General features: G+C 32.9%; 1 protein-coding gene across 1 annotated transcript in view; it reads right to left on the bottom strand.

Annotated features, from left to right (window-relative positions):
* flz (transmembrane serine protease filzig) overlaps positions 1-25,492 on the bottom strand; it is a 44,263-nt gene that overhangs the window by 8,999 nt on the left and 9,772 nt on the right. Inside the window, exons 2-3 of the mRNA XM_070644767.1 lie at positions 2,708-2,867; positions 159-2,560 (exon numbers count right to left, since the gene is read on the bottom strand). Of these exons, the coding sequence (XP_070500868.1) occupies positions 159-2,560; positions 2,708-2,867 (2,562 nt within the window). The remainder of the gene's footprint in view (positions 1-158; positions 2,561-2,707; positions 2,868-25,492) is intronic.

Genomic DNA, 25,492 nt, shown 5'->3' on the forward strand with positions numbered 1-25,492 from the left:
TATTTTATGCTGCTCACGTAAATGAGGGCGATGAGGGGGAAAAATTTTGGCATGAATTTTTATATTAACCTAAAAATTCATGCCAAATTTTCCTTTCAAAATTTAAAATTTCAAAAAACCGTTAAAAATTCAAATATTTTAACGGCTTTTTTACTCACGAATTTTTCCACTGGGTGTTGCTGCTGGCTGCTGTGCTTCGGTTTCATCAACAACATTGCTTTCTTCACCTTCCTCCGCAGTTTCCTCTTGTCCTGCTTCTTCCTCTACGGGTGCTTCTTCGCCTTCTAATAATTCATCTTCTGCTAATGGCGCTTCTGTTGTCGTCGTAGTCGTTGTGACTTTTTTCGTTGGCTTCTTCGTTGTAGTTGCTGACGTTACTCGATTTGGCGGCCTTTTGGACGTTGTCGATGCGCTTGGCTTTGACGAGGCGGGCTTTTTTGTGGTCGCCGGTTTCTTTGTGGTTGCTGCTGTGGACGTCTTTGCTGGGGGTTTCTTTGAGGTTTGTTGCTGTGAACTAGGCCTCCCCGGAGGTGCTGTCGTTGTCTTCGCAGGTGGTTTGGTTGTTTGTTTGACAGTCGTTTTAGGTACTTTTGTTGTTGGCGTGTCTGCAAGTGTTGTGTTCTTCTTCTTATTGTCGAGGCTTACTGATGAGACATTCTTCTTATCGTAGACAATATCGACTAAATTATCCAAATTTCCTTGCATTGATTCAATTAATTTATTAACAAGTAAGTCAATCTTGTTGTTAAGCTGTGAATCTTCGATAAATGATGGAGTTGAAATGTCACTTTCCTGTACATTATTTGTGGCTGTCATGTTCAAGTTTGGATTACGGACTGGTGGGAAATTACTGAAATCATCATTGGACATTATTGGCGTGTCATTTTCTGGTTCCTTAATTTCATCAGTTCCTGATGTATTAATGAGTCCTGGACTGACAGCATAAATGGCTGTTGATAAGACACCTGGACGTTGTGTAACAACTGCATAATATCCTTCATTATGGAAATCTTCAATACCGGGTACATAAATTGATGACGATACAAATGTTGTTGGTGTTGTACTTCCATAAAATGGTGATTGTGGACGTTCAGATGATGATTGTTGTCCTGTCAATTCATTTGGTGGTTTTGTTTGTTTTAAGTTTGTTGATGTACTTGACGTTAATAAATTTGTTATGGGTTTTGGTGTAATGTGAACGGTTGGTGATGGATGCTTGGTAATTCCGCCACCTGATATAACCACATAATTAGTCTGAATATCTTCTTGCTGATGATGCTGTTGAATTTGTTCATGTTGTTGGGTGCTGACGACAAGAACTGGTTTTGGTGATGTCTTTTTCTTATTGGATGTTGTTGAGGAAATGGGATCATTATTAATTGGCTCAGCTGTTGATGGTGCTGTTGGTCGTTTCGTAATTGGATTTGGTGAGTAAATGTAACTTGTCGATGGTACATTTATGGTTGTAGACGGCTTCTTTGTTGATGTCTTTTTACTTACACTTCTTGTCGTTGTCGTTTTTGATTTCTCCGTTGACTTTCTTGTTGTGCTGGATGTTGGACGACGTGTTGGATTTGGCGAATAGACGTAGCTTGTTGACGGTACTTTGACTGATGTAATACGTTCTGGCATTTTTGTCGTAACATAGTAACTTGAGCTGCCATATTTATCATAGTCAATCATACTTGTACTTCCATACGATGATGTTGTTTGTGTATTTTCATTATTTACATTCGTAGAATCAACATTATATTCAGGTCCGGAACTATTTGTACCGTTTAACATTAAGATTATTGATTGGATTGAATCGTTCGTTGACGATGGCTTTTTTGTTGATACATTCTCATTGGCATTATCATTCGAGGAAGGCTTATCATTAGTAATCGTATGCACAAGCACGTACTTTTCTGTTGTTGAGGATGATTGCGTGGGTTTTGGCTTGAAAATTGGTTTTGAAAATTTACTTGTGGTTCTTGGTGGCTGTGTTGATGTTTCAGTTGTTCTTGTTTCCGTCATGAGATGATTTGATGATGTTGGAATCGGATATGGATTAATTATATTATTATCATCACCATCTTCCGTTGAATAAACGTCAGCCTCAGCTGATGTATGTGATATGCCGCTGTGATCGTATGGAACTTTACTAAATTGGACTAAATCGTTGTGGTCATTTGAATCATCATCTGATGTGAAATATGTTGATGATGATTGAATAAAATTAGGCAGTTCTGTTACATAACTTTGTTGACTAGTTGATTGTTTTGTTGGATAATATAATGGTGAACTGATTCTGTCAGCATATGATGGTGATGAGACCATGACAACATCATTTGATAATTCTTGCTTGATATTTTCATCAACTTGAACTGAGTCATCATCATCCGGTCCATAAAATTGATTATTAATTACTTGTGGCTTACTGCTTGCTACTAATGGTCCACGTGTTGCAAGCTCCTCCATTACGGCTGCTGCTTGTTGATATTCCGTCATGTTTGCCTTTACATTTGCCAGCGACGTTTCAACAACGCCTGATAATAGGCAGCATGTACCAAATAGGAAACTGTTTGTTTGCGGATAGAGAAAATGGCATTAAATTAGTCATATAAATTTTTGTTATTGGACTGCGTACGTGATACACAGTTGGATATACATTTTCTGTCGCTTTTCTGACAAAATCCATCAAACAATTTATTAAGTAAATACTTACCCATCCATACACGCGCCAATGACTTTTCCTTTCCGCTCAACACATTCATGATTAAACATACAAATGGCTGGTCCTGAAACTTTTGCATCTGCTTTTGAGATTTTAGCATCTGTACAGAATTTGGGTGTAATTTTATATCCGCCAAATAGTTTCCTTCCATCTGCGTAAATGAGAAATAAAGAAGACATGAAAATGTAAATATTGGAAAGTAAAATTTATGATCCATGAATTATTCATAGAAATTTGAGCATGTGTATGTGTGATAGATGAATTTTTCGATGGTATGAATTATATTAGAACATCATATCTGCCAAAAAAGGAGATGTTTACATAATTTTTTTGAATATAGGATGTAAAATATATATTCAACAAAGTTAAAATGGATAATAATAAGAATGAGAAAGTTCCGGAGAATGATTTCCATAATTTATGGAACATATGGAATGAGCTTGTAAAAATGTAAATGTTAAACTCTTTTGTGAGGTTGAGAAAATGTAATTCTGTAATTTGTTACATGACAAAAGGGATTCATTTCATTGTGTATCGGAAGCTTTAGAGACAAACAATGTTTTATGGCTTAATTTCTGCTTTTGAATGTCAAGATTAAACTAATTTTGATAACATTTAATTGTTAACTGTCATTTTGTATTTTAAAAATCAATTTGTATCAATTTTGTCATCTTGGAATGTTCTAAACATTCAACGGCTGTTTAAAATTTAAATCGTTAAAGTCACTTTTGATTTAAAAATTCAATATGAGTTGATTTTGTCATCTTGGAATGTTCTAAAAATGTAACGGTCATTTAAAATTCGAATATGATAAGAAAAATTTTGATTTTAAACTGTCATTTTACGTTTAAAAATTCAATTTGTATTAATTTTGTCATCTCAGAATGTTCTAAAACTTCAACGACCATTTAAAATTCAAATTGGACACGATTAAGTCATCTCGGTTTATTTATATTCAGAAAAATCTTCAAAAATTTAAAATTCCATTTCAAAACATCAAAATTCAAGCATTTCTCAGCAATTTCAAGTTCATATCATCAGCATCTTCATTAATAACAAACTAAATCGTCTAAATCATTCAATAACAGACTAAAAAAGGTTATTAATGAAGATATAAAAGAGTAAAAAAGAAGAGAATAGCAGTGAATTACCGTCTAATTTTCATTAAAACTTTTAATACCATGTTGTGTCTATATAATTCTACATTCATTTGAGTTGAGTAAAGACTTCTTTAAATAGACAACAATAAATTAGCAACTCAATGAAAACGGAATGAAAAATAATGGTGAAGTTTAAGTTAGCCTAATGTGCGTTTATGTAACCTACATTTTTTTTTCGTATGTACATACTCAATAATAATGATGTTGCTTTAGCTATTTCATTAACTTTTAATTCCGTTTGTTTCATTTTCATAAAAAGAAATGTCTGGTTCAGTTCTGCCTGTATTTTTTGCAGTTAACGATTGATACATCCATCTTCATCAATCAGTCCTGGGTGGTACATTTACTTCCCCAGACTTGACTTTGCTATGAGCTATTATTACTTTTTTTTATTATATCAATACTCAGTCGAAATAGAAAATAAAAAAAAGTTTATTAAACAAAACGGTCAGCACAATGTATTTAACTACACCTTCCGTTATAAAAACAGAACGCTTTCACTTGTTTGTGTAAATCGATAGTAAGAGCAACAGTAAAAAAAACAGCAATCAAAGATGGTTGTAAAAAGAATTTATTTAAATTACAATATATATTTATTTATTTTTTCTACAACAACTGCACTTACATCTTTCCTTCAAGTGCAGCTTTCTTGGGGAAAAAGTGAGTTTTGAATTACATTTTGACTTTGTAAGTGGAAGTAAACAATGATTTTTACATTGTTGTTAGGGATATTAATGGATAAAAGGTATGGAAAATGTGAATTTGAGTTTCAAGGTTAATTCAGTCTTGTGGTTCTAAATAAGGGCTTTCGATACCTAGACCGAGATTACGACTACTTCGAGAGTCTTGAGATTGCAACTACCCGGAGAGCCACGGTCTCGAGAACCGGTCGAGAATTGATCGAGACCAAAAATTCGGAATACGTGGGATTTCTAAAGCAGCATATTGAGATTCCAACCTATTGACATTAAACTATGGTTTTTGAAAAGTTTCACGACGACAAGCACAAGTGGCAAAACACAATCGCTGAAATCCTGCTGTACCAATAAGTTGACGGAAAAAATGACGTATAGATACGCTGATTGCACCATAATTGGCCAGTTTTTGGTCTGTTTTGACACTAAAAAGCTTTGTCGAAGCATTCTTTGGCCTAATGGTTGTTCCTTGTTCATGCTACAACAACACATTGTGACCACTATAGAATCAGCCATCGTTGACTATGGTCAGACTATATTTTCTACCTAAAAGTCATATTTTCATTAAAAAACAGAGTCCAATCACACCAGACTCCCTTACAACCCCCCTAAAAAATTTATTATATCTACAACCTCCTACAATTCCTAGAACAAACTCAACGTCAGTCTAAATTACATCATGAACATTTCAAACCTACCACAAAACATCGCTTGCTACCCAAACGTCATAACTTTACTTTAAAAATTTTTACGAATAATTGTTTTGATTTTGGCACATGTCCTAACGAGGCATAAATTCTAGGAACTTGTAAACTTAGATATGCAAAACAAAATGTTACATTTTTATACATATGTAGGATGGGTTACTAGGAATTTTTTTCGATTTCCAAGAGCTTTTGAGATTTTGTTTATGAAGAGCTTTAAAGAGAGAAATTTCAGGATTCCACATAGAATAGAAATTAAAGGAAAAGAACATAGAAGTGATGTAGTCACGTACATGAGGCTGTCAATTGCATTCTTCAGGATCAGATAGTCACGTATTTATGCTTGCTGGATATTAAATTATGAGTCATAACTTTTTAACGATTTAATTGTATTGGATTTGAACGAAGGAAATAAAATTAGATTGTTTGTAGCCATAAATGACGTGATCAGGTTGAAATGGTTTTTTTTTGAAAGGTTTATGAATGAGGAAGGAATGGTTTGCTTCAAGGAAGCATCTGGTTAGGGAGGATTATTAACTATATGGATGAATATTGGAATCTAGAAAGAAGCTAGACACCAATATTGCATGATTAGAGCTTCTGAGGAACTTGGAAATTGCTACGCATTGACTGACGTGAGCTTGTAAATACCTGGATATACACGTGTTCTTCACCTATTATGTAGCAATTATTGCCTGAATTTTAGGCAGTTCTTGCTCTAAATTTGATAAAATTGGCCTTTGGATATTGTGCAAATCCTTTTCATATCCGCAAGTGATGATTGACTGATCTTCATCACATAGGAATCGAACCCACGCATTCACATAAGACCGATCCAGATATCCGATCTGTTTCCTAACCATTCAGCATTACTGTTACACTGGCTTATTTCTAGCGTAATCGTCTTCACATAGCTTGATACCCAAGATTTCAATTAACTCTAACGCCACACCTATCAGTGACAATTTACAAAGAAAAAAGCACTGCGTCACGTTCAACCTAATTACAATATCAATTACACAGTATCATTCCCGTAAGTTTAGTTCCTGTCATTACCTCTAACAACGAAAAAGAAATTTCCTTACTTGAACTTATTCACTTACTTGAATAATAAAATGGGCATAAAATCATGTTTTCCACATCACAATGATTTCATGCTCATTCAATTCGACTCTTGTTATCTCCATATGCTGTTGTGCATTACATTTTTACTTGTGCCTTTCAAAAGAAAGGTCTTTTTTCGTATCTAAGTTTTACATGTGCTTTGGGATGTACATATGAATGGTACATTCTGAGAATAAAAGTGAAAAAAAGTAAGTATTTGCTTAGTTTTTTTTGTGTTTCTCACATTTCTGTTTAAACAGGCAAAAATAAAGAAATTTCGATTTCTTTGCGCGCATTTACTGTTGTTTTTGTCATTTTCTTTCGTGTGACAATGTCAACACGCTTGCTTTCATCGCTTATTGTATGCTAAATATATACGCTATATCTATTTTGTTTGATGCTCTTTGGCTGGCACAATTTCTCGGGTTTGTTTTTATTTTCATTTCAAATCTTCATTGTGGTTTTGTGTCTTTATGTCTCCCGGAATTGCTATTTTGCTGCTTCTATTTTACTTTTTTACCGAGCGATGCTGTGGAATTTTATGGGAAGTTGATGTTGGTTTGTAAATTATTGTAAATTGGATTGGTTGAGGAATGGGATTTGTATGACAATAGGAAAAGGAAGCCATGGGATCACAGCTGATCTGTACTACTGCCAGAAGTAATTAAGTAAGTAGAAAAGAATCTTCTGGGAGAAAGAAAGAGTCGGCCATTGATCATTGAATTCAAACCTTGATCTACAGTTTAAAGAAGGATTAGAACTACTCCTTTCAAGACATGACTGTCTGCTGTCTCTAATCTTCAGCTGTGGATCGTGTTTTTAGTTCATATGATTCGCAAAAGAACATTTGAAAATATTACCCATGATGGGGTCTCGAACCCATGACACTTGGATCGGTGTACAATGATTAAGTCCCGAAGAACTAAACAACTACGCTACCGAGCCACTTAGACTTGTTAATGATTAAGAACATACTCATAATATGCAAATTTTCAAAAATGAGGAATAGGACCATGCCTTCAAATAATCCTTTCACGAAAGGCATAAGACATAGAAAAGGCGAAATTGTTGTTCAAAGCCAGCATGAGTTTGGTTTAGAATGCATTTCACCGATTCTTGGCCCACACTAGAGTCACGTCGGCCTGGGCCACTTTTTTTCGTATTTTCAACTTCGTGTGCCTTTTGAGTTTGCTTCCTGATAATCTAAAGATTCAGAAGCCAAACATCATTGTTTATGGATCAGTCATCTCAACTTCAATTTCAAATTTCTACCATTGTGTACATCCCGGGCAATAAATTCCAATAAAAATATTTTCATCTATGGGGACACATAATGAAAAATAATGACGATAATTATGAGACAGAAACTTTTAACATTCAGCACAATAGCATAGCTAAAAAATAAGCATAGAAATTGAAAGGAAAGGAAAAAATGTAATTCAAGTGCCACAGACAGAACAGACGACAATTTTTAGTGTGCCAAATTGAAAAGCAGTTTTAATGTCATATGACAATTGTTTATTATTGGTATTCAGATAATTGTGTATGGATATATAGATATAGATTCATGTGTTCCAAAAAACGCAATGGAAAAATTAAAGAAAAGTGGTTTTGGCGATGTACGCGCGAGCGATGTAGACCATAGAAATTGATTACTTAAAATGAAAGTTTATTGTTTGCCTGCCTTTTCAATATTTAAGTATACTTATCTCTTCCTTCCTTTTGCAATAATACTTTTTTGTTTTAAAACTCGTGATTAAGTGGCATTGACCGTGAATTTCTAAAAAAAACAACGTCTTCCCGACAGAAAGTTGTGGTTTTCTCTTTAAAAGATGTGCTGTATTGAACGGCTGATTAATGTATTATTGAAAATTGATGTCGAAATTCAGGGAGATTTGATAAATTTGGTGAAAATATTAGAAATTTTGTGTCATATGTGCTTTATTTGATTAATCTATTGGATGCTTGCCAACTTTTTCTACACAATTGAGTTATGAGAAGTTTAGAGATTGATTAAATAGAGGAGAAATTTAGAAAATAAAAATCGAAGTGAGAAAATATTTTGCAAATTTTTTTTTAAATTTGGAAAATACGTTAAATTTTAAGATAGCTACAAAGCCAAACAGTGATAAAATTGTAAGAAAATCTTAATTATGTTTAAATTCTAATCAAGTTGGATTGGTGCTGTAGCTAAATACAACTGCAAGAACTACTTGATAGAAAAATAAGGTATAAGGTTTAAGTGTGCTTTGTGCCATGTTTTCTAAGAATCCCCAATAGCTCAGAGGAAGTATCATGCGAAACCAGAAACCGTAGGACGTGGGTTCGAGTCCCACTCGAGCTTTGTTGTGGGAAAGTGTCCTTTTTTTCAAGCATGTTGCTTTTGTGTGCATCACTAAATATTCAGCCCATAGAAGTACAAGCAATCAATATAAAATTCAGGCTGCAACTACTTTTACTATTTTAGTGAAGTTACATTAATTTTTGTGTATGAGCATTTAAAATCCAATTATTGATTTTGCCCCCTCAATGCTTATCTGCTTTACGGACTTCCAAGTGAAATAATTGTGGATTTTCCATTATAATATTTATATTATTGTTATTTTATAGCTTCTTATTTTGCCTTACTCTAGAAAAAAAAACATAATCGTTAAAAGAATTACTTCCGAAAGAAAGCATTGCGGACAGCATGTAATGCATAAAGGTGTTTATCAAATAACAGAATAAAAAGAGTGACATGTTTATTTTATCATCATAGTACGTGGTACATTTTATGCTTTTAAGGCTTTCCGCTTCTTTGTTTTCCGTACGTATGATGACGTAAATCGACATGTGGAACTAGGTGAAAATGTTGACAAGCGATGGGAAATAATCTCAAATAAAAATAATTAAAACAGTTGACTTTGGGGTTCAAATCATTAATCTATTAAGTTGAGGAAGTAGAAGTTCCAATTTAGTCACTAAGGGAATTACTTCCATTAAGTCTTTGAATCCAGCATTTCGAGTTTAATGATAACAATCTCAAGGTAAATTTATGTTTCACATTCATGAATTTTAACTTAAAACTCGTGTGAATATTTTTAACATTGGATGTACGTGAAAAATCGTAGGAACGTGAAAAACTTGGAAAATTTACTGACGTGAAAATTTTTGCTAAATTTATTAACATTTTCTTGGATTTAAATTGAGTGAGAATTATAATTAGTCTGGATTATTTTTATAAAGGATGTATGTAGGAGCGTTAATTTAATTTGATATTTAACTCAGAATCTTTTTATACAGCCATGATGTTTCCATTGAGGTTGATAAGAATAATACGTAGATGACGTCAATGAGTCTTGAGATTTATGTGAAAATTATTAATAAATTTTGAAGAATTGAGTAAGTTTTGAGATTAAGGAAGCGATGAACTTTAGCAGCTACGTTTTTAATAAGAAACTGATGAATGAAATGAACAATAAGTTCAATAAATAGATGCTAACGTCATTGTTATAGGGTCTAAAAACGAAAGTTGAAAAGTAGTGTCTTAGATAAATTGACAAATTGCCAATTTCAGTGATTAAGTACAGTGGCTTAGTGGTCTGAGTACTAGAATGACAATCGAAAGGTGAGTGGTTCGATTCCCACTTGGGATCAACAATTTGAACAGCATTAGTCAGTTTAAGTATGATTTAAAATGCTTATATCAGGGTTTTTGTCAGTTCTGAGTTCTTGCTATGCCATTGATTAGTATATCAATATCACTGGGTTGATATCACTTCAAAAATGTACCTGAGTGAAGCAAGCTGCATAAGGGTATGGTTTGAGTAACTTGCTATGAATTTTCAAGATTATTTCTAGACATTTAGTCGACTAATTGATGCTAGACACTATACATGTAGTCGGAAATCAATAGTATCATTTAAAGATGACTTCAGTGGACCTAAGTTAATACAATCAACTGTTTATTAATGCTATTATGAAGAGATCAATTCAGAATATCACAAGTCGATTTATAGATCCAAAATCCAATACTAGGCCAACGTGAGTGTGTCACGGTATAGAATTCGAATCAAAATGGTGTAGCATGCAAAAACCAGACGTGGTCTATAGATTTACTGAACAATTTGGTGTTTATGTACCTGATCCAAAGCTTGAGTATACAAATTGCATGAATATAATATCTGCAGTTCAATAATAAGTATATTAGGGTAACCAAACGATTCAAAAGTGTTTCACGTGATAAGAAACCACAAAAAGCACTTCGATTCCAATCCACAATCGCATCTAATGCACAATAATATTTGTTGTACCACAATAAAGCTCATACAGTTATGGTAAATGCAAACATTAATTCGCATATTAGACTAGGTCAGATTTAAAGCACAAATCATTCTAACAAGCTACAACAACGAGTTATCCATTTACACAATTTTCTAATGAATTTCTAATTAACTAATCTCTTAATTATAGACAATACAGTACTAAGAAATATCCACTATAATTCAAGTGTAAATCAACACATCACGTTTATCAAAAAAAGTAAAGATCTTCTAAGAAAATTAGTTCCAGTTTTGCCCACGACCTAAATTTCACTAAAAACAGTTCGTTAACATCCCATAATCCCCCAAAACAAAAACTGCTTATCTCAGAATTACACTAATTTTATTGAGCAATAATTAAAATTAATTTCTGACTAAGCACATAAAAAGCAGATCCATTAATTTTTGCTTTAAACTTTACTTTTTTTTTGTGCTTAGTCAGTGAACAAAAAGTTCAGACTAAATTATGATGTTAATAAAGATTGATGCTACAGACGAGCACATAAAAATTGATTGATGATACATCGAACTAGTAATTTTAACAGACTATAAATCAGATGTGATTTAGTATCAAAATCTGCGATTTTAAAGTGAGGTAGACGGAATTGATTGTGATTTAAGATGGTTTTAGGGACTTTTATTGATGAATTAATTGATTTTTGATTGGAAATGATGAGTTTGAAATTTATTAAGCTGTTATTCTATTGATTTAATGATTATCCAGTTTTTAGTGGGAATTTTGAGACCTGTTTGTGATCCGATCATTGTTAGTTAGTAGATCCAAATCGTGAATTCTATCCTCCAGCTGTAAATTTCCTTCTAGAGCTTTCTAACAACACTTTATGAATCAACAATGTCTTGCCTAACCACTCGGCCAGAGAGCCCTTATTCTCACACTGACAGATTCGCTTACATATTACTTGACACCTTAGATTCCACTCAATTTAGTGCCCAAAAATCATCAAAATTATGTCAATTTTCACTCAATTCCTCTTCAAATTAACAAAACATAAAACCCACAAAGCAACAACAATCCACACAGCAACAACACTTTAATTCCGTAAATCCAATATACGAATTTTAACAATTCTCATCTTATAAATACCAAAAGAAGAGCATTAAAACTCGTGAAAAAATAAATTCTATCTGTTGAGTCAAGAAATGTTCTAAAAATATTCCAAAAAAAAGCAGAATGAAAATCAACACATTTTCGCCTACTTCATGTTCCGTAAATCCACTTTATCTTTAGACTAAATCGTTTTTTTTTCTTTCTCTTTTTATTATCACCCGCCATGTGTACCACGCATATTATTTTGCCATTTGTAGGCTGTTATGACATGACGTTATCAAAATTTATGGTCATTTGTTCAGTCGTGATGTTTATCATGATGAAAGTGACTTTTTTATGTTTCTATATATTTTTTTTATTTCCTCGTGTCGATGACCATTAAAAGTCCTTAAAGTGTGCAAGAGTTGTGAGTTAAGGGACGAAAATATTGAGCGTGATAAAAGCTTTTTTTAAGTGCTTTCAAGCAAGCTTTGCAAATTGATCATGTCTCGGTTGGGAATACGAGGATAAATTCTATTGTGATATTGGCAATATGTAGATGAAAAGGATTTTAGGGGGGCTGTACGTATGTGATGTATAGTTTAAAGGTGGGAAAAGGTTATTGCAAATCTATGGCAAACGTTTTTCAAATCACGGCTTCCACCGGAGACCCCTTCTATAAGACTGTCCTCTTGCGTAGGACTGTCCCTTTGCGCAGAACTATCCCTTTGTGCAGAACTGTCCACTTGCGTAGGACTGTCCACTTGCGTAGGACTGTCCACTTGCGTAGGACTGTCCACTTGCGTAGGACTGTTTACTTGCGTAGGACTGTCCACTTGCTTAGGACTGTCTACTTGCGGAGGACTGATCCCTTGTGCAGGACTGCTTCCTTTCGCAGCACTGATCCCTTTGCGCAGGACTGTCCACTTGCGCAGAACTGACCACTTGCGTAGGACTGCTCCATTGCGCAAGACTGATCCCTTGCGCAGGACTGCCCTTTTGAATAGGACTGTCCTCTTGAGTAGGAATGCCTTCCTCCGCAGGACTACCCTCGTAAGCAAGTTGCTCTTCCATGGATAGTATTTACGCAGGACTACCTAATAAGTAGCAAAATCCGGCTTTTGCTAACTCTTAGTCACACAAAGCTTCTAATTTACCTAATTCCCACACCATTTTTCTAACATGCCATGACAATTGCGTAACATGCTATAAATTTAGCTCTTTTTTTCGGCATCTAAATTGGAATTTCTCTTTCAACAATTGTTAAAATGCCGTTGTTGTACAACGCAAATAGCTGTTTGTATTGTAGAATAACCGGGAATAGAGAAAGAAATGAAAATAATTTGTTTTCTTTTTTCATCTCTGCCGGGGAGTTTTTTTTTGCATAGAAAATCGATTAGTTGCTCAGCTGTGCCTCGATATACATATTCTCGTTTCATTTGATGCACACAGTTTAGATAATTTATCAAATTATTCTTTGAAATGCTACATTATTGTTGATAATTTAATCTATTTTTATACTATTTAAATGTGAGCAATTGGTGCTGTTATTTTGGATTGCTTTCATATTTTTCGGTAGTTTTTGGTTCTGACAGTGCAAATATTTTTTTGTGAAATTTAAATGATTTGATTAGATTTGATCTAATTTTGATGCATAATTTCGGTTATAGAAAATGATTATAATTAGAAATCAATGATTGCTTCGATCAAATTGGTAAAATTGCTTCCACTTCAAGACTTTGGCATTGAATTTTGACTTATTTTCGTGTAGATAAGTTATTTGAATGATTGTACATGATGTATTAGGCGTGAGCAAAGCTATTATTGTTCAATTTGCAGAATGATAAGCATTAGTTACCTTAGAATTACAATTTATCGCTTTTTTAGGAACTTTCTAAAAAGTGCGGGAAAAATTCAAATACTTTTGAATAAATAAAGTTCTTTATCCTTCAAATACACTCGATTTATGGTAAAAAATCATGATTTGTGGCATTTTATGTAAAATCCATTCAAATTTCACAAAATAACCTCTTTCATCAAAACCACAAACAAGCCTAACCAAAATTCAAATTCAACCTCCATGCATATATGCCATAATAAATGTTAACTAGTTCCTCATGCAATCAACAGACTGTGTAATGTTCTTAAATCAACTGAAAGTTATACCACAAAATACTAACCTATCCATTATTCATTCATTTTTTTCCACAAACATGCTCGTTACCACATAATTCTAGAGCATCTACATTTCACTTTTATAGTTTTATTAAATTTAATGTTTTTTTTGAAGTTTCTGCTTTTAAAAGGAGAAGCGCCAAGAGTTAAAAAGAATAAAAGTATGTCAGACAATTTTTATGCTCTGGTAATGTAAAGTCTTCATTCACTCACAATTCTTTACTTCTTCTTCATTTCTCTTCTCTTCAAACACACACAATTTTGAGTGAGTATATCCACTACACAGTCGTTTTTCTGCAATAATACCGTTTTGACATAGATATTTCGCTTACTCACATGCGATGCCGATGATCTTTATCAAAAAAAGAATAAAAAGCTTACAAGTGAGAGCTTCATTTACTGATATGAATTGACTCATTTCATTTCAATTAATATTTATTGGGAAAATTTTTAATCTTGTTTAATTTTGCAGTATGCCTTACAATGTTTTGCAATTTACTGCTCCTTTATAGTTGATAAAGAGGCGAGATTATGAGAAATGAGAAAGTGAAGTTTAATGTCATATGAATGGATATAATTTTGTGATTTTATTATGCAGGTGGAATAAGATAGTTAAGTCCAGGTAGAGGTGCTTGGCATATTTTTGAGTAAATTTTCATTATTTTTTTAAAATTTCAATTTCTTTCAATCTTCAAACTTTCAATTTTTAAATTTTTCAATTTTTTCAATTTTTTCAATTTTTTCAATTTTTTCAATTTTTAATTTTACAAATATTCAAAATTTCAATTTGTTAAATTTTCAAATTTGCAAATTTTCAATTTTTCAACCTTCAAAAAAATTTTTTTTCAATTTTTTCAGTTTTCAGTTTTTCAAAATTTCAATATTTAAATTTTTTAAATTTTCAAATTTTCAATTTGTCAATTTTTCAAAATTTCAATTTTTCAACCTTCAAAATTTTAATTTTTCAACTTTCAATTTTCAAAATTTCATTTTTTAATGTGCAAATTTTGAAAATTTTATTAAATTTAAAAATTTCTGATCACCATCAAATAAAAAAGCTTTTAAACTTTCGTCATAGTTCCATCTCCTTTGTCAATATTCACATTTCCTACAATAATTCTTTATATGAAAATGCCAATGTTATCTTATTACTCTTTCAATTGAGTTAATGATTTATTAATAAAATGAAAGTGGCTTTTTGCTGTGCCAATAATAAAAAAAGTTTTCACATTAAAAAAGTGTTTTTGCCAGTTAAATTGGTAAATTATGGCTTTATTCAGTAGAATTAACGACCAGACTAGTAAGCAGATAATGACAGAAAAATTTCACATGTTTTGCTAAAAATAAAAATTTAAACTAAATGAAAGTTAAATAAGCATGTCAGTGTCATTATCATCATTCTATTTTATCGATCAATTTTGATAATTTTTTTTTCAACTTAATTGAATTTTAAATAATAATTAATGAAATGATAACATTGGAATGAGGGTTATTAAATTTTATGCACAAAATTTATGGTTTATTCTGTAAATTCTCTGTAACCTTCAATTCAAATGTGTGGTTATTATCGAATGAAAACTTAAAATTTGAAAATTATTAGAGGCGTGTGAATTATTTTGAAACAATTATAATATTTGATTTTGAAAATATTAAAAGCTTTAGAATTGGTTAAATTCAAAGAATGAAATTTTAACTAAAATATTCAAATTTAAATTCACTTAAATTTCAATTTTTTTTAGTTTTAAACTTTAATTTCTTTTTTATTTTAAATTCCGAGTTTTTAATAATTTTTTGAAAAGAAAAATTTTTAACTCTTCAAATTTTCAAATTTAACATTTCAAATTTTAATTTTTAATTAAACTTTAAATTTTTAATTCTTTATTAAAAACTTGAATATTTAAATTCTTTTAGGTTTTCAAAAATTTTTATAAATTTAGACTTTTTGAAATTTTTAAAAAGTTTTAAAGAAATTTTAAAATTATTAAAGATTTTTTTTTAAAAAAGTTTGAAAATGAATTTTTTTAAAAAAAAGTTCTTATTTTTATTTTCAGTTCTTATTTTCATTTTCTTTAAAAATTTTGTAAATTTAACGATTTTGATTTTGTGCCTTAAGATCTACATTTATCACTCAATTATTTCATTTTATAATACAGCCTGTGCCATACAATTATAGCATAATGATTGCCTTAGTCATATAGTAGCAGGTGCAATTGTCATAAATTTTTAATGTTCAATTTCACATCCTTTTTCGCATGCTTATTTTTATTTTTTTCATTTATTTTAAAATTTCATGCTTCATAAATAAGTCATTAAATTTTTAATTTCGTTAAAAAATCTTAGCAATAATAAATATAGCTTTAAACAATTCAGACTGAATTTATTTTTTTGAATTTCCGATAATTTTTGATATTTTAATGACAGATTAAAGTCCACAGAGAAAGTCGTGAAACTTTTATGGGAATTTAATGTAAGTTTTGACATCCTGAGTATGAATTAAATGTGTCAAGGACTTTTGATTCCATTGGGTCTGTTGAGATTCACTAAAAAATTACTTTAGCTGCACAATCCGTCTCGAAAATCGCATTTTTTGCCTTAAAAATGGTTAAAAATCAGCTGTTTGGCACCATTTGTGCAACTTCACGTATTATCATTCCTATGGCAACCTAGTGAGGCCCTAACTAACAAATAGTGCTGCTCGGGATAGTCAAATTCAAGTTCAACCCAATATCAATACCCACAAATGCATCAATCCTTCCAAATTGACACAAAATCGATTTTTCATCCAAACTTCAAGCACTTCAGTTCTCATTAACAATTATTCACGTGACTTAAAGTGCTTTCAAACTTAACTAAACACATTTAATTGATTAAAAATTCTTAGTATCTCCAATTAACCTCCAACAACCTCAAATTTCTAATATTCCTCATAATTATTTATTTAATCCTAATGAGTTTCCATTTTTAGCAATTACGGTGACCTCAACAGAACTCAAATTACAACTCGTGTCATTTTTATTTAAAATAAAAGTAAAAAGTTTATTTTTTTAGATTCACTGTAACCTTTTTGTGCTCATTCTTAGACTGAATGCGTAATGAGTCTGACAAAATTTTGCCTACAGCATCACCTAATTAAATTAATGACTCTTTTTGTGGAAGCATATTTAAATTTATGTAATTTTTATAATTATGCTATAAAATTTTTTTGATGGTTTTTGTTGCTAGTTTTTGTGGAACTTGAATTTGAATGATTATGAAGCTGTAGTTGGAATGAGTTTGGAGTGGACTAAGATACATATGAGCTAGCTCAAGTCGAATACCCGAGTGACACAACTGAAGAAGCTTTTGCACGGAGCTTTTGATGTCCATTGTTAACTCAAAATTGAAGTCGCCTCAATTTGGCATTCAAATGTCTGTCAAATAGAAGCAACTTCCAATCAGTGTCAATAAAACAATTTTGGAGAGCCCTGAAAACACCTTAATTGAGGCTTCTTCATTTGTGTTGCTCGGGGAATCTACCTTAGGCTGCTGACACACCCTATTTGCGTGGATGCTACATTTATAATGATTGTGGACCATTATCGACTTGTCTAAAAACATCCAGATGACGTCTAAAATGTCAAATTACAGCCATTCAGAAACCAACCAGAATAAGGGTTAATTTGGCGAGGAATATCTGTACTTGTTTCGGTAGGTTTAAGAAACCACTACTGTATTTGTCGGCATTGATAATTATCAAGTGGTTACGAGCGACAGAGTCAGCTTCAGGCGCCATTTAACAATTGATCTGTGCAACTGTGTCTCCATTGATTTCAATTCATCACTCAGAAGATTGGTCATTTAGAAAAGGACCACTCATCTTGTTGCTGTCCTTCATAAACAGCATCAACCGGCAACAGTCATTAATAAATCTCTCGATCGAGAAGTTTGATTGATGAAAAATTCATAAGTTCCTCAATATTTTTAAAATTTGCCCTTTTCACATTCCATCCGACCACCCACGCTGATGCGTACATCACAATTTACCGTTTAAAAAAAAGTTTATCTCAAATCGAAAGCACTTTAATCCATGTAACGTTAAACCACTTCAATCTACAATCAAGTTCAATTGAGACTTTATTTTTCGATGCCTATTCACAAAAAAAAAGAAAAACATGAAAGGATGACTTGACATATTTTATTCATGACATAAAATGAATATTTTCATTCACATCAGGTGACAAATCAAGAAATGTATTCACGTTAACCTTTTCCTATGTTTAAGTCAGTGGTGGGGAACCTGTGTGCTGTGGAACAGCTAGATATTCTTAGAATTGATATGAATCGTATGCTGTGTTCGGTTTCGGTCGACACTAACCATCAAGGTATGCAACGAGAAATTTAAGGTTTCGTACCGAGGTGGGTGACTTATGTGTTACGGCACACTTGTGTTCCGACAAGTATTCTTAGACATGCCATGAACCGTGGCTAAATATTGAGTATCTGATTCAGTTCTGGGCACTGTATGTGCAGCGGAACAAAACTGTTCCGACAAATATTTTTGGAAATGTCACGAACCGTATGCCGTTTGCGGTGTTAGTATAGACTTGCCATCAATGTGTACCGAGAAAAATCAAAGGTTGTCCACCACTAGTCTATGTAAATATTGAGTATCTTATTCAGTGGTGGGCAACCTTTTATTTTTCGCGGCACATCTCGTTTTTAAGCCTCGACTGAAATCGCACATGGCATACGGTTCATGACATTTCAATAAAATTTTAGCTGCATATTAATGCACCGCAGCACATAAGTTCCCCACCACTGCATCTCATTCCAATGATTTGTATGTCAAAAATTATTCTTCGAAATTTATGTTCCTATTCATTCTCAATCTGAGTGCATTCACATGGAAAACAAGCCGATCAATGAAAAGTGTCGGATAATGTAGAGAGATTTGACCTCTCAGCGTCCACAAAGGTTACACATTGATGATTGAACCGTCAAAGATTCAATTATAGAAATAAGAGTTTTTCTTTTATTCTTAGCCATACGTGATTTTTAACATGATTTATTGGCCGAAAAAATTTTTCGAGAAAAACTTTCTAAACTCCAACAATCAATTGCTTAATGTCTTTATAAATAGCATCAAATTGTTATCCGAAACTGACTTTGAACTTTCTAAATGGGCTACAGATGTAAAATGATACTTTATTTTGTTGTTGCTGTTGATGATGAGAGATGATATTTGTTTTACATCAACGTGCTGCTCATGCCTGAATATGATTCTATCTAGCTTTTCTAGAGCTATTCTTTCTATGTCCATTGCTGTTATTAGAAGGAAAAGAGGATTGAATGTGGGAATTTTTTTAAAGGATAATTTTTCATTTTTCATGGGTCGATGGATGACGTATGTAGGATGGACGAACAGTAGGAGATGTTTTTGACTTGAAAAGAATTGAATAGAAATTTATGTTGCAAAACTAAATATATATAGACTGACATTCTGGAGGTTTGACCGGACTGAGCAGTAAAACTTTATGAAGGGAGGAATCTGGACGATTTTGACAGGAAGATGATTGAGTTATAATTGTATAGATGACGAAGGTTGTATAGATATTTGATCTGAAACAGAGTTAGCTGGAAAACTTTGTGGAAGCGCCTTTTTGAACTTTTTGAGTCTGGTTTAACAAAATTCTGTCAATTCTGAGCTGAAGACTTGAAATTTTCATAAATATCCACTATCCATGCAGCTCAGAAGAGCTTTATGACATTCTTATGACGATTCTATATTAAGATCAACCTGACACCAGCCTTATGTCAGATGCATGATGCTAGATGTATGGCAGCCATGTATTACCCTTAATTGCCCGGATGATATGAAGGTTTAAGCATTATAGACAATTCCAGGCTTTAAATCTAGGCGGTAATAGCACTTACTCTATAGAAACACTACCGGTGTTGTCTAGTATCTCATTCTGGGGATATAGGTCATCCAATTCTTTAAAGTGGTCTCAAATGGGCAACTTGACATAATGTTCAGCTGATAGCTAGACATCCGGTCGACTATTGACATATTTTATAGACCTTACCGTAGAAAATGCAATCAATCGACCGAAAGGTTTAGTCAGAGTTCCAAACCTACTCGGTTTTTGTATTAAAAAGTCGATACATGTCGACTGGACCTCGAGCTTTAAGTCTAGTCATTAACTACTAGACATAATGTCAAGTTGTTCACTCGAGAATGGATTAAGACTTAAGAATGTGCTGCACCTTACATTAATCCACATTAATATAACAGGTCGTGATAAGTCTGCCATTCATATGTCTTAAAATAATCAAAAGCGCTTCTACATCCTCCTACCTAGAACACCCCACATCACTTGTTGACAAAGTAAATCGAGATTCATCCTTTTGAAATTTCAAACCAGTTTTTGCTCCCATTTTCTTTCATGAAAATTCTTTTTTTTCACCTCCGCATTTATATAGCATGGCATGGAAAGGATTTTTCTCAAGTTATCCTATTCAGTATAATGTAGATAACGATTCCTCACAGTACAACATAATGGAATAAAATAAAATTTACAATTTCTAGGTATGAAAATGATAAAAAGGAACAAAATTTGTGCTTCGTCATAGCAATCATTTGTGAATGATGAAAATTTGTGCGACTGTAAAGGTTCACTGCTACGTGACTCAACTTTCCTTTTAATAAAGTTTTCAGTTTTGCCCTCAAAAGAAAGAAATTCATTAAAATTTTGATAATAATAAGGAAATGAGGACGAATAGCAACAACTTGTCGCTTGGTCATCATCATTAAGAATTTAAGGATTTTTCAGAGCAATCAAAAGAGCAGACATGAAAGAAAAAATTTAGAAATGTCATTATGAGATTTTTTCGTCTGCTTTCATCCAATTTGTGTAGAGAATTGTTCCTTAATATGAGCAATTTCACAAGAATAATAAATTCAGGAACTTTTGAAGAGAGGGCAAGAAAAGAACTGAAGTTTATCTTTGGGTAATGTTTAGGTAATTGACCGAATTATGGTGGAATGTTTAATATAAATTTAGATTTAGAGGATGTGGAGTGGATGATAAGATTCATGATTTTAGGGATGTTTCTAGTTGTTTAGTTGGGGATTGTTGCTGTATGCGTGATGAATTGCTTTATGCTTTATTTTCAGTGTCGTTTTTAAAGGAATTGTACTTAGTGGCGTTTCGAAGCTCTTTCTAGAAGGAATCGAACTCGAAAACGTAGACATCAAATATTCAAATTTTGGTACCACGGTGGTTTCAGTCAGTGTTGAAATGGCAGACGTCTGCCAAAGATAAAGGCAAAATTCTACGGAATATTAATTAATGAAGAAAGTCTTTTTGCAGATGACCAGGCAGATTTTTACACTGGTTTCAGTATATTATGTATCAAGAGGTCACTTAGTACAGTAATTGCGACATTTAAATGTTTTAATCGTGAAATTCTCTCCAGAGCTGGCATGCCGTTGCTGACTAGCTCCAAAATCGCGGTCTGTGCCCAACGGCTGGCTGCTAGGGACAGAAGGTGGTGATGGACAGCCGTTTTTCAACTTCTCTCAAAAAGCAGGTTAATAGATTCTTTAAGTTTGTTTTCAGTAAGCCACAATGGCATTTATATTGCATTTTATGATAATTCCAAGATAATTCTCGTGAACGGTTTGACACCATAACCATGGATATGCACTCAGCAAACTCTGTTCTTGAGTGAATGCACTCTGCCTGCTAGGGACAACAATTGAATTCTTCATATTGAACATTTACTTTGCAGAATTGATTGAAAAATTCTAAGAATCACCACCAAAGCAGCTTATTTCCATCAAATTCAAAGCTTTCGTGTGAATTCTCAGTACAAACTCAAATTTACATTCAAAGCCCTTGAGGTTTCGGTTCCCAAAAAGCACAATGCGGTAAATTTCATTTTTGTCCGACAAAATTCATCAAAATCACATGAACTGTAGCTTTGCTGTTCGAACAATTGCTATTTATTCCATTAAATAAGAGATAATAATTGATGGAATCACCGATTGATGGAATCAACAATTTTTCATAAATCACAAAAGTGCCAAAGCTCTTAAAATGTCCATCATCTTCAATTTCCTCGTCTTTCGACCGACAAGATCAAAAATTAACTTTTTATGCCATTTTTTCAATTATATATCCAGCAAAACTTATTGTTAAAAAAATCTCATATCATGCATTATCAATATCAACATGCTGTAAAATATCCCCATACGTAGTTATGTCTGGAAAAGTACATGCCATAATACCAATTTGTGATAAAAGCTTTTTCTCGGTTCTTCTCCTTATTCCATCCCCAACTCCACACAAACCACAACCATAAAATAAAAATTTTCCCCAGCTTTTTTCAAGCTTTTTTCTGTTGCTCAATATAAAGTTTTTTCATATTTTACGCTTAAAATTTTTCACCAACAAGCATTACGAGCAGCGACGTTAAAAAGGTCAAAAACCTCACATGTTATCGTATCGTTGAATAATTTACACTTTTTTTTGCAGCACAGATAAAAAGCTATCCTAATGACATTCATTAGTATGAATAATTATGCAGCATTATGGAATAGAATGGCGAGAAATTATTGGCAATTATTTTTAGCACAGTTAACAACAAGCCGGCTAGAAAGTGTCTTTATTGTTTCTATTAACAGCACTTATTGGCACTTTGAGGTGATTTCATTGGAAGAATTAAAGAGAAAAAATTGTGCAGAAATTGAGATGAGTTTGTGGAAATTTGGTTATTTATTCTGTCCAGAGGAGGATACTAATTAAGTACTAACATGTTATCCGATGAACTGACATGTCCAAGGAATGTATTTAATAATTTTGAATTTTTAAAAATTTTTGGAGGAATTAAAAATTTATCCGTTAGGCTCAAATTATTCATGGCATTCAAGTGGCTGCCTTATGGGGTCCTAGAGGCCAATTTCATGTTTACTGTCATATTAGTAGCTTGGATTTTTATGATATTTAACATGAAAATTGCCACTTGGATACCAAGTGAACACTACCTTTCATGAAAAATATCTACGGAGTTCGATCAGGCTACTTCAAAGTAATCTCTTCAAAGGATTCGAACGCTTCTAATTCATCATCGGTAAAAGACCCTTCTCAGAAAAAGTGAAGCTTTTTCAAAAATCAGATCAGCAAAACATCAATAAGGAGATTCAGATGACAAAGTATGACTGAATAGGATATCGAATTCAAAAGAAGAATTCCAGAGAAAATGTCATTGCTAGGACAGAAGTATAAGTTTGTTACATCGGTAAGAATCCGTAAGGAAGATTGAGCTCCAAATTCCAACGTGTGGACAGATAATTTTAAGGCCAAAGGCAGCAATAGAATCAGATGGAAAGAGAGTAAGTAAGTAAAATATGCTTGTAATTGACTGCCAAATGATCCTGAATAACAAAAGTCGGATAATTGATCAAAAGTCCAGCCAGAAGCTTAATTGTAAATTGGTGTCGGACTCAGTTTACAACCGGTTGAGTTTAAATTTGGCACCATGTCAGTCCACCAGAGTCAAGTCAACCTGGTACCGGATTTGGAATCGATTTACCAGTTTGTGATGTTTAATGCAGCCTTAAGCAAGCCTTGAGTCACCTTGAGTTTAATATTTATACAAGACAAGAAGTTCTAAAGTCTAAAATCCCCAATCATCTCACATTTTCCCACAACAACAAATCCATTCTTTAAAAAAAGTAACATAATTTAATTTTCCCCAGAACTCATCACACCAAGACCGACTTAATAACTCTAACAATTCTTCTATTCTATCTACATCATCAATCTACAACACAATCCAACAACAGTTGCACTTATGTTTCATGTTTCACTTTCGTAATCACTTAAAGAGAACAAAATGACATTGAATTGTGGAATGAGTAACTTGAGAATGTAGAAAGAAAAAAAATTTCTTCTTATTTCAATGTGCTTATTTGAAATATATTCACATCATCCAGTAGCTGTTCCATTCTAATGTCCACCTCTTTTTCTCTTACACTTCTCGCATTTTGTATTAAAGTAAAGTAAGTGTAGATAATTGAGATGATTAAGTGACCGTTTTAATTTGTGTGGAAATGACAATAGAGGAATAAAATGCGGACCATAAAAAGACGTACTAAATAGTAAACTGTGTGGTGTTGTTGATGGACTTAAAATGTCAATTTTTTTGGGGAAATTCTCATTAGTTAAGCAGCTGAATGGGATGATGAACAAAGAAAAGTTTCCGCTAAGTTATGCAAACAAAAAGCGTTCAAATTGGCACAATTTTTGGCTACAAAAAATGCTGCTATGTTTTGTACATCCACTTATTTATGTATTCTTGTTGGATTTGAAGTCGGTTGTAAGTGACGTCCTCTACATTATTTGTAAGCCAATCCAAAATAGTACAATTCGGTTAATCAGACTAAAATCTGGCACCAAGATAGTGCAACTCTGGCATTATTCGGGATTAGAATCGAATCTCGCATTGAGTCAGAGACATGCCAGCCGTCAGTCAGAGTTTTGATAAATCAACTGATTTGTGCTATTCGGGAAGGGGTCTGATGCTGATTGAAGTTTAATATGAGGAAATTGAAAGGGCAAGTTTAGTTGAATATTGGCACAAAACAGGTGCACAGGCATAAAATGCAATTTAAAGTCAGATTCTGCTAATTCGAGAGTAAGACCTCTTTGGTTGAGTGGTTTGGCAACAAGCTGTATATGTATATCATTCTTTATGTGTGTACGTGGGTTCGATTCCCATCAGAAGTCGATCTATTCAATCTACCCATGGAATTATTGTTTGTGACAGTAAATTGCTCAATGGTCACGTGATTCCAGAGAAGAAGACTCATAGCAACCGATCCCTTTCCCTCCACCCTAATCACTCACAATAGCATTGTGAACAGCAACTCAAGTCTTTGTTCAGACTCAAAACTTTTTTAAAACTAACAAGCAGTTAGGATCAATTCCCTTGTAATCTCGAACTTGAACATTCATCGGAACCAAGACTTCGAGAAACTCTAATCAGCAGCTACTTATAAGACCCCTTTTGCAGCCAGACATCACTAACGTAAAAATCCCCTTCAATAAGCAACTGAATTTTTTATTTTATTTTATTTTCATTTCCTTTTTTTTTCTTTCGCCTACTTTTTCTTCTTCATACTCTCTATTGGACAGCCGATAAATAGATTGGATTATTCTGTACACGACATGAGATAAAAATTGCTTTGCGGTGCAGGTAAATTGGGATTTTTCATGAAGACAAGAAAAGAAAAGTTGCTCAATGCATTTTGTGCTGTTTTGGGGTAGTTCGACATGATAAAAAAATTAGATTTTATTGGAAATCGATTGTGGATTGAGCTTGGTGTCTTGTTCATTTCTTGCTATTTGCTTCTGTTTAATGAAATTTTATTGGATTTGTTTTGTCATCAGTTTTTGTGCTTCTTACTGAAATCAGTGAGTTTAGGAAAAAGTGCTGATGTAAATTTTCTTCATCTAGGTCAATCTACTTGATTATGGAAGAATCTTGTAAATAATTTGAATAAATTCTGGTTCCGGTCTGATTTGCTGCTGTGAATGGTGGGAA

The sequence above is a fragment of the Chironomus tepperi genome, unplaced genomic scaffold (assembly GCF_022539635.2).
Source record: "Chironomus tepperi strain 1889 unplaced genomic scaffold, CSIRO-AGI_Ctep_v1 contig_346, whole genome shotgun sequence".
NCBI classification, from domain to species: domain Eukaryota; kingdom Metazoa; phylum Arthropoda; class Insecta; order Diptera; family Chironomidae; genus Chironomus; species Chironomus tepperi.